At 43.7% G+C, this 11,049-nt stretch overlaps 1 protein-coding gene across 2 annotated transcripts in view; it reads right to left on the bottom strand.

Moving 5' to 3' along the window:
* Positions 1-10,908, bottom strand: part of pip4k2ca (phosphatidylinositol-5-phosphate 4-kinase, type II, gamma a) — a 22,511-nt gene extending 11,603 nt beyond the window's left edge. For both annotated transcript variants that reach the window (XM_008293795.1, XM_008293796.1), the window contains exons 1-4: positions 10,482-10,908; positions 5,243-5,340; positions 4,912-5,008; positions 3,812-3,961 (exon numbers count right to left, since the gene is read on the bottom strand). In XM_008293795.1, the coding sequence (XP_008292017.1) occupies positions 3,812-3,961; positions 4,912-5,008; positions 5,243-5,340; positions 10,482-10,640 (504 nt within the window). In that variant the 5' untranslated portion in view covers positions 10,641-10,908. The remainder of the gene's footprint in view (positions 1-3,811; positions 3,962-4,911; positions 5,009-5,242; positions 5,341-10,481) is intronic.
* Positions 10,909-11,049: the final 141 nt, after the last annotated feature.

Genomic DNA, 11,049 nt, shown 5'->3' with positions numbered 1-11,049 from the left:
TTGTAACGTTTGCCCATCAGAGAGGAACATCTGTCAACTTTCTCCTCATGTGTTTGATGCAACCAGATCTCTGTTTTTAAACCGTGTCCGGCCTCATGTTTCAGTTCTTAAGGAAGATGTTAAAACCTGCCTCTGAGATTTTGCTCCATGTTGACATGACTCATCACATCACAGAGTTGTCAGGTGCTAATCTCCCGTTTCACTGCATCCCAAAAGGCGTTCGGCTGGATTCAGACGCGCCGGCTTAAAAGGCCGCTGAACCAGTTTGAAACAACTTTTGGAAGCAGCAATTAAAAGACAGCAGACTCGGTAACGGCAGTCAAACGGGCCCAGCGAGCGCCAAGAAAACATTCCCAGCATCAGTACACCAGCAGCAGTCTGGACTGTTGACACGAGGAGGGTCGACTCCATGGATGATGCTAAATACTGCAAAAAATGGAGACTCATTGGACAAACGTCTGCTGCTGCAGCTCGTGACGGGACACGGTTGTAAAAACTGGTCACTGGGCTCTCTTCTTAAAGTTGAATCATCAGTTGGAAGAACCCTGATAGAACTCGGGCCCTTTTAGAGATGAGATACGCAACAGGACTGCTTCATTAATCTGCTAAATCAGGGGTGTCCAATCCTGGTCCTCCAGATGTGTCCCTCTTCCAACACACCTGATTCAAATGATCAGGATCGTTCTCAGGCTTCTGCAGAGCTTCATGATGGAGCTGATCATTTGAATCAGGTGTGTTGAAAGAGGGAAACATCTAAAACATGCAGGACTGTGGCCCTCGAGGACCAGGATTGGACACCCCTGTGCTAAATCATCCAGACAAACCAGACGGAGAGAGCAGCTGGAAAACACCAAAAACATGATCACAACTCATCTGCAAATCACAAGTCCGTGCTCGGTCCGAGTGTTTTGAGTCTCCAGCTGAGATAATTCAGCTAAAAATACAGAGAAATGTCAACACACAGCTCACCACAGAGACTAAATATCACAAGCAAATGATGCACAAATCTGTGAAAGAAACTGCACAGCAGGAGCTCTGATAAACAATGAGTTCATTCAGGGCCAAGCGAATAAAAAAACAAAAACCACTCCGAAACAGAGCTGCCATTTTCCTCGTCTCCCTCCCGGTTTTATGTAGGCTGCGTAACCACAGGCTACACATTCCACCAAGAGCTCAAAGCAGCCAAAAGTTTGCTCAGCGGCATGTTTAGCCCGAAGTGAGACCCAGTTTCTGAAGCGTCTCTGGCGAAATAAACACCACCCGACAGAAAGGAAACAACACAGAGGTGAAAGTGTTGTTCCTTCTTATCTCTCCTACAAATGTACTCTACTATTTACATGATGTGTTGATATGAACATTTGAATATCTCCAATAAACCAACAGTCATGAGGGTGTTCGTTCCGTCCTCTGCGCTCCAAAAAAAAACAAAGCAACCTCGGCTAACCTTGATGATTAGAAACGCTGAGAGAAGCACCTTAAAGCCAGATTTCGGGTCTTGATGGATGGAGGACGACTCAGAGCTACGTGCAGCTGTTTTCTAATAACGGCGCCGCTCTGCTGCTGAATCTATAAATAGTCATATTTAGGTCAGCTTCCCTCACCTGTGGTCAGGAAGTGCTCGTTTAATTAACTCTACGACAAACACTTGGAGGGTTTTTTAGCTAAACCTCCCCCAGAAAAAACAGTCCAAACAAAGGTTACACAGAAACATATAATAAGTAGGACACAGGCCATGACTAATGTGAAGGTCTATGAAGCAGACAACAAATGGACGTAGCCACCATTAGCATGCTGAAGCCGCAAGTTTCTGGTCGTCGCCATCGTCTAATTTAGGAGGCAGAAATGACTGTATTTGGAACGCTGGGGTGCACAGAATGTTTCAGCGGGATAGAGGAGCGCTATCATGGTTTATCTCAGCTTCATTTAACACTCGTATGCTGCTCAAGCCTCAGAGAAGTCTCACAGTCACTGCCTAAGAGGAATGCATTCTGGTTGCATCGTGTTGTGTTTCGAGAGGTGGGCCGTCACGTTGCTCGCTCCTCAACGCCATAAAGTGGAGGTCGAGGCTACTTTATGCAAATGAGGTGCGTCAAGTGTAGGTCCGACCGTTGTTACTCTAAAAGGAGGACAGATTCAGCAGCTTTTTTCTTGTCTCAAATGTACCACAGCAACACGGAGTCTGATCGGAGACCACGCCGACTGTTACCCGAGAGAGAAGGAAGCGGCACCAACGTAAACAAAGGTGGAGGAAGAGTGTCCATGCTAAAGGCTAAAGGCTAACCCCTCCAGACCAGCTTTTTGGATCCTGAAGACACACCCTCTCATCTTGTTTGTACTGCTGTTGTATGTACAGCAACATGACAATAAACTTGATTTAAAGTTTTTAGAAATACATTTTGTCAAACTATTTTGGTCATTTAAAAAAAAAAAAAAAAAAAGTTTCAGAGCAAGCTGACAAGTTAGTCTGGTTTTAAATCCAGAGCCTCTAGTGAAGCGGCATCCAAACAGATGCAGCCGATGTTTGAGCGACCGTAGAGGAAGAAACTCTGGGTTGATTGCTGTTAATGAGCCATTGTGGGGAAGCGACTCAGTGTCTGAGGTGTAAAAACACCGCTGTGGGCCATCAGAAGAACCAGGTACTACGGCTAATCTACAGTACTTGAAGGGTGTATTATCTCGGAAAATATACGGTATGAGCAGAAGCTAAATAATAAATGACTTGGATCAGAGACAAAAATATGTGATCCCTATTAAAAATTATAATAAAACGACGGTTTTATCGTGCTAATTTTCTCTCTCTTATGGACTAAAAGCCTACTGCAACAGGTCCAGGACCATCTCCATGTACGCCGTGTCATGGCTGCACACTGCTAGCCGTGGTGCAACTTGTCGATTACAAAGTAGTCCCACCTTAAAACACACCTGCTTTATCACCTATTTTCCTCTAAATGGGGTTATAACATACAAAATAGACACCATGCTGTGGTAACGGAGACATGAAACTAGCGACTGAGACCACAAACTCATTAGCAAGACACTTGTTGAGGTCACAAATCAGGTGAGAAGTCGGGCTATTTTTTCATCATCAGACTTCTGAGGAGTCGCCCCCTGCTGGCAGACAGATGAAACACAGGTTTTGGTCACTTCACTGGAGGCTACGTCCATTTTTTTTAACATTCAGTCTGACAAACTCTGGATGAATGACTCACTGAATGAGCAGACGTCATTATGAGGAGAAGAAGGACCGACGATGCTCATGGGGACGATTATTTATAGCCTGAGTTTCAGCGCAGGATCAAACGGGAACAACTGGGACGTACTCCAAATTTCATGTCACCTATTTATTAACACTGCTCCTCCTGCAGCTCTGAGCAGGCGGCAGTCCAAGTTAAAACTCAGCCTCTTTAGTACGACATGTTGAAATGCTGAGGCCTCTTAAAAAGGCAAAACCCGATGAAACCTGGAACATGTGCAGCAGCGTTGTATTCTTTATGATAACACGTCTCCCCGTCAGTCCTCCCGATCAGTCAAATCTTCTCTTTTGTTTTTTATTTTAAATGATTAACTCGAGGAAGAACAGCCGATAACACACGTGAATAACTAAGCGTGATTTAATTTGTAAAGATGCTTCGTCTGCATGTTAATTATTACATCCTGATGCAATCTAGTCACATTCAGCGACTTTTAAAACAGGCTTCAGCTGCTTTTCGCTGGAAATAGCTGCTTCCACGGACTGACGGGAAGCCAGGAGATGTTTCGTTGTTGGCGTTTTAATGGAATGTGCTGACAGTGAGAGCCGTCCAGACGTTACCTGGTGATACTCCGACAGGATGTTGTGCATGTCGGCCACGTCCTCGCTGGAGATCTGCTTGACGACCAGCGTTCGGTCGTAAGAGTTGAGGAGCAAACCTTCTCCCTGATCGTCCACGCTCCTCATCGGGGGGCTGCGAGTCAGAGACACCTGGACGCATTCAGAAAACAATCACATTATTACAGTCAATTATTTTCTAAAGGCCACCCCTAACAGAGACCCCTTTTCCACCAAGAAGAACCAGGTGCTAGTTCTGTACTGGTTGCTTTTCCATTAACGAGGAGCCGAGTTAGAGCCATACGTTCTGCATACGTTTACCGAACAACGCTCGCGCCACACAGAAGTCCACACAGGACTCCAGACTAACTTTTTACTGATGTGACCAACTTTTTCATTTGGTCAAACCTCCCACCTGGTCACAGACAAAACATATGACCGGCTGAACATTTTCTTATCCATAGACTCTACAGTTTACGATGTTCCCTGAACGCATCACATAGCAGGCTGTGGTAGCTGCTGTTGGTGGCCGCGGTGCTCAGACCGATGTGCGACCAAAGATGACTTTAAAAAGACTAAACCAGGACGTTCTGATGTCAGATTGGTCCAGGATGAAACCGAGTCATTTTTTCTCGTGCGGTCTTTTCTATGAGCAGAATAAACAGCATGTAGCTGCGTTTTTCATGAGAAGACCTCATGTCTAAGCGTAAATACCGCAGTACGCCAAAGTTCTAACAGTCCTGTTTTCCACCACTGTGGTGCTGCTGGTGGGACACAGTTGGACCAGATTTGTGCAGAACTTCGGTGTGTCCCTGGATTCATTCAGTACATCTGTGATCTGACCAGAGACGTCCTGGAGAGAAACGACACAAATCACTGCTTGTGTGTCCCGTCCATCGGTCTCAGTGGTTACCATAACCCGCCCCCAGCCCCTGACGGTGCTTAGCTCTGGACCAGCAAATAGTTGGTGCCTGAAAAGCACCAGTTCTGAGAACCTGGAGCCGGTGCTTTGGTGGTAGAAACGCAAAGAACTGGTGCTAAATCAGGCACCAGCACAGAACCAGTTTGATGGAAAAGGGGCTAAGTGAGGCATCAGTGCACACCTGATAATCCAGATCCTCGATGCCGAACCGTTCCCTCAGATTCCTGAAGACCTGCGGACAGTATTCTTTAAACTTGAAGTGTCCCGGGAGGTTTTCTCTGTGAAAGGAGATGAAGCAGAAAAATTTACTTCTTGTGCCGACACACAAACGAATCATTCATCCTTAATCTGGAGTCCAACGCAGACTCCAGGACTTTGGAACTCATTTATATTCTGTGTGACTTTTTCTTTTTCCACAGAGACTTTCTCAAAGTTACATTTTCACAGCTCTCCTCTTTATTTATATGTCAGCCAACGCTATGCTAACGTGAGCTGGTGTGTGTTCATCTCACTTGTTGAAGAGGTGGTTGTTGACTTTGATCTTAGTGTTGGCTTTGAAGTCGTCGGGCAGCAGCATGACGGGGACAGGCACCTGGTTGAGATCATTGATCTGCAGGAAGGAGGAGAATCAAGTTAAAGTTTTTAAAGTTGAAAACAGAGATGCAACTCGTGATTTATGTCGTTTGTAGAGAAGAAACAAAACAGCTGACGATGCAGCCTTGGGCTTTAGATGGCAGGTACCTTTGCCGAGCAGTTGATCGATTAATTACAAAAAATAATCAGCAAACTGGTCAAAAATAAAATAATTACCAACAGCTATTATGTCTCTATTATGCAATCTGCTGATTATTTTTCCCCAGACAGCAGAGAAATCACAATTCAGACCATCACATGTTGTTTTGTCTGACAAACAATCTCCGAATCTGAACATCTCAATCACACGAGGAGGAAAAGCAGCAAATTTGTTTTAGGTGCATTCAAAAATTAGCCAATTTTCCACATGCATTTTTGGAAATTTCATAACATCCATCATCTATACACCTCTTAATCCTCACTGGGGTCATGGGGGGCTGGAGTCTATCCCAGCTGACTCAGGGTGAAGGCAGGTTCACCTGGACAGGTAACCAGTCTATCACAGGGCTACACTTAGAGACAGACAACCAAGCACACTCACATTCACACCTACGGACAATTTAGAATCACCAATTAACCTCAACATGTTTCTGGACTGTGGGAGGAAGCCGGAGAACCCGGAGAGAACCCACGCTGCACGGGGAGAACATGCAAGAAAGATCCCGGGTGTCCTCACTGGGACACGAACTCTAGCTGTGAGGCGACAATGCTAACCACTGATCTACCTGCAGCCCAATTTCATAACAATTTGGGGATTTTTATGAGACTGAACAAAACATTCAAAGGCATCTGAAGCTGTGACGGACATTTTTGTTGCCGAAAAAGAAAAGAAAACCTGATAACAGTATTTAGTGAGTTTTACAGTTTAATCACTAAATGAAGAGAAAAGGAAGAAAATTGTCAGATTCCCCTAAAAATGTCGTTTTTTTCTTCCTTGAAAATTACTTTAATCACACTAAATCCGTTTCATTTTGTGCCCATCAAGTAAAACAACAAATGCATTATTATTTTTTGTCATTTATCGACATTAATTTGAAAACAACTTATTGATAAGGGCGATTTGTGCTTTTTAACCGTGTGACATAAAGTTTGCAGCCTGAAAAGAAAACCGTGCTGGAAGCAAACACACGTCTAGAGGAAAAGCTGTACGAGGAGATTCTCCATCATTCACGTTTTAATAATTCATCATTAAAAGAGTTACTACAGGAGCTTCTCCATCGACGTAGCCGGAGGTTCTACATCCTCCGGATATTCTGCTACGTTCACCTACTGTACAACGTCAGGGTGTTAGCAGCTGCTGGATACTTTGGTTTTTCTGCTACGAAATGCAACCATGTGCAGCCTCAGTCCTTCACTAGGTTTCATCAACCAGCGACACTCATACATACGACGCTACGCTTGCTCGGCGGCATTCTTTCTCTGTTCAGATTCAGTGAAGTGATAAGAAGCGGTTTTCTTTTTGGGAACTTGTCCTTTTGTTGGACAGTCAGATAAAAAGGCAAACAAGAAATACAGAAGAGGAAACAACACGGTGGCATAAACAACAGGTTCTGGGACAGAACCATCCAGTGATCCTACAGTGAACAATGACAGATTCCAGCTTCTCTAATGTAAGAATTTATCACCTTATCTGGAGTCACATGACAGCAGATTGAATATTTGGAGGTTTTTATGAGACACCTGAAGGCATCTTAAGTTGTCACGGACATTTTTTTTCACATTTCTCCAATTAGACCACTTCACTTAACAATTAACTGATAATAAAAATAATCATTAACAGCAACGACGATAACAATATTTACTCGCATTGTCAAATGTTTAATCATTAAACACGACCTGGAACTGGGTAGAAAACAGACGAACGAATGGAGGCGGCATTAAACAGAAGCTGTTTTAACGTTGGTTAGGTTTCCATTCATCCATCATCTCTACACCTTAATCCTCACTAGGGTCATGGGGGGCTGGAGTCTATCCCAGCTGACTCAGAGTGAAAGCAGGTTCACCTGGACAGGTAACCAGTCTATCACAGGGCTACACTTAGAGACAGACAACCAAGCACACTCACATTCACACCTACGGACAATTTAGAATCACCAATTAACCTCAACATGTTTCTGGACTGTGGGAGGAAGCCGGAGAACCCGGAGAGAACCCACGCTGCACGGGGAAAACATGGAGACTCCACGTAGAAAGATTCCGGGTGTCCTCACTGGGACGTGAACCGGCGACCTTCTAGCTGCGAGGCGACGATGCTAACCACTGAACCACCTTGTTGCAACTTGCAGTGAGCGTGCTCAGAATTTAGGGAAGTAAACACCAATGGAGGAAACAGAAGTGTGAGCGCTAACTAAACTAGCATCAGCAGCCAAGTACTGCCTGTGTGTTCTGGACACTTCCACCCCGTCAGAGCGCTGCCCCGGGGTGGAAGTGACCCCCGACCGCACAGAATGTTCAGATATTCATCATTAACTGAATATCCAGAGCCCAGAAAGTGCTATTGGGACCAGCCCTACTAGTTATTATAACAACTATGAACAATAATTAACAACTAATGAGCCTTCCAGCATCAAGCCCTCCTTGTATCTGGACCTCCGTCTTGACAATCCAACAGCCTTGCTATCCGACATAGAAGAAGGTTTTACATTTAGTGTCGGATTATCGAGTCAGGACTGTATATACGGAAATGTACTGGATGTAATGAATACACACAACAAAAACCTAGATTTTAGTTTGCAGCAAGGACTGGCCACCCATGACCCTGCATCGCCCCACGTACATCGATGTGAGCTCATCCCATTATTTTAGTTTATTCTTACCGATGCATAAATTCATGTATTTGTGTCTCTTTTATTGTGTTAACATTACACATAATGCACGCTTTAAGCAAATTAATTAAAGTCTCACATTCAGGTTTTATCTCCTGCAGAGATGATTCACTTCACTGTGACCATAGAACTCCTGGTTTTAGTTCTGCTCAAAATGGGACGTTTTACTTTGAAAACCAATCAGAGCTGGACAACGACTGGTTAGTTATGTGTTCTATGGCACATGGGTGGAAGTCTTACTGGCCTGTAAAGCTGTGAGACCGACTAGTTGTGATGTACGCTCGAGGAAAATCAGAATGTTTATGGAAGACCAGGCTCATCCAAGTACCTCCCTACATTATTCAGGAGCCACTGATGACGGCCAAAAATGCAGGAAAAACCACTTTTATACTCTTTATCAGTATATTGTGTAACATCAGAAGAAAAGGCAAAAGATCTCCAAAGCAGCCATGGCTGAGCTTTTGTATGGAAAGGACTTTGCTACAGGTGTGTTGCTGCCTTGAATAAAACGTCACAGTTCGTCCTGACTTCTTTGTACCCGTCTATACATTCACATATGATGATTTATGAATGCAGTGCCAGTTATTGGACCGCGTTCTTGCATAATCTTTGCATGTATTCTGAGTCATGTTTGCAAAAGGCCTCAACAGTCTCTTAGTCTCATCTGCAGCATTTAACCAACTAATTTTTTGCTTTTGGACGTCTCACGTGTCGGGGACTCACACGTCATGTCTATTCTCTTTTAAATTGAAAAAATTGGATTTTTGTGCACAAGAAGTATATTTAAGTGAACAAGTTTAGAACGGAATTAAATCATACCAGATCACAGCTTTGTTAATATAAAGCTAAATGTGAAATCTTACAGAGGGGTTAATTTGAGTCACTTTGATCAGCACAAACTTGTTATTTATGCACACGGTTCACTATAATCTGACATTTTCATGTTGTTCTGACTCAGATAAAACAAACTATTTTACATTTTTATTTTAGTCAATTTGATTATTGCCAACTAATTTTCAATTAAGGGACCTATAGGACAAAAAATATAACTTTACTTTATTAATATTGATACTTAAATTCATGACATAAAATTAACATCAACTCAACAGGCAGAGTAGCAAAGAACTCAAGCTAGTTAGCTAGTGCTACGGAAAGCTACTATTATAGTCACATTATTAGCTTAATATAAAGTCAGTTAGTTGGCTAATGCTACAGCTAGCTATTATAGAGTGACATTACTAGCTTAATATAAAGTCAGCTAGTTAGCTAAGGCTACAGCAAGTTATTATAGTCACATTATTAGCTTAATATAAAGTTAGCCGGTGCTACAGCAAGCTAATAGTGCCTAACATTAGTAGCCTAACAACTTAGCTAATGCTACAGCAGGCTAATATAGATTCACATTATTGGCCTGACCTAAAGTCAGCTAGTTAGCGTTTTAGACACATAATATTAGATTATAACTGCTGGTTAACTTTATAGTTACTGCATTAGATGACAGAGAGCATAATTTATCAGAAATCTAACATTAGCAAGGCTGGAGTCTTAAAAATTATTGATGTTCATGGAAGGTGTGTTGATTTAAAAGTCCTACGCTCACATTTTCACATATTAAAGAAAAATAATGTGATTTTAAAGTTATTTTTTGCTCAAAGTAATCAGTAATCCTCCACCTGACTCTCATGTTAACAGTAAATAAAAGCTAGTATATGTATATTCTTATTTTAAAAAAACATACACAGAGACAGAATTTTTACAGAATGTTAAACCATCTGACCTCAAAACCACTTATTCTGATCTTCCCAGACAAGTGAAATGACTTCAATAATATATAAAGACAAGTAAGGTCATTATCATCTAGGACATGAACTGCCATGAAAACTGACTGTATCTAATGGTCAGGAGGGGAAATACATAGAAATATCTTATATCCTTTTAATTTATGAAAAATTAAAGAAACATCATTTTAGCATAATTTGCTTTAGATTTTTACTCAAGTAAGGGTTGCATAAATAAAGCTAATTACACACTATATGGGCTGTGATGTCCTTCTACATGACAGCTGTGTCTGCATGAACAAATTATAAAAACTGAACCACAATAAAACGACTGTTTGGCCTCCAGCAGAGAGATGAATAAAGACTATTAAGAAGGCTCTGTCCCACCTTACTGTGGTCCCAGCCTATCCCGCTCCGCCGCGAGCACCCTCCTCACCTTTAGCCGCTAGCGCTGCTAGGTGAGGCGGCTAATGGTACGTTAGCATGTACCAGAACGTTAGCTCCCACCGACTCACCGAGTGATTGACGCCCCACATGAACACGCTCAGGACCGGGTCGCTGGCTCGGAACACCTTCACCTTCTGCTGCACGAAATGCTTCTTTTTCGTCTTGGTCTTGGGCGCCAGGATCACCATGGGACTGGAGGTGGCCCCCGAGCTACTGAGGGCGGCCATGGCCGCGGACTGTCTCCCCTCGTCCCCCGGTGCAGAGCGCTGGTGCGGCGGTGACACTTCCTCCTCCTGACGGCGGCCGTTTCTCTCGCTGCTCGATCACACCGACAACCGCAGCCAAAGTCCACCGGCCAGCTCCGGTTTCTGTCACACTGACGCAGTTTCTCCGGAGCGCAATTTAACGAGTAACCCGGCAGGATGAATCATTACTTCCTAACTTCAGCCGGGCGTGAATTCATGTCTCCGGATAACAGTCCTCCACCGCCCCCTCCAGCCCGCACATGTTATCATCAACCACGAGGGCAGCTTATGATTGACAGCCGGCAGGAGCCAATCAGCATCCAGACTGTGTGTCAGGTGACCCTCGGGTGGGCGGGAACATCCTGGTTACATGGTGCGTTCAAGTCGTCGA

The sequence above is a fragment of the Stegastes partitus genome, unplaced genomic scaffold (genome assembly GCF_000690725.1).
Source record: "Stegastes partitus isolate 25-593 unplaced genomic scaffold, Stegastes_partitus-1.0.2 Scaffold913, whole genome shotgun sequence".
NCBI lineage: Eukaryota > Metazoa > Chordata > Actinopteri > Pomacentridae > Stegastes > Stegastes partitus.
Note: the sequence above shows the minus strand (reverse complement) of the source record. Positions and strands in the feature narration are given on the sequence as shown.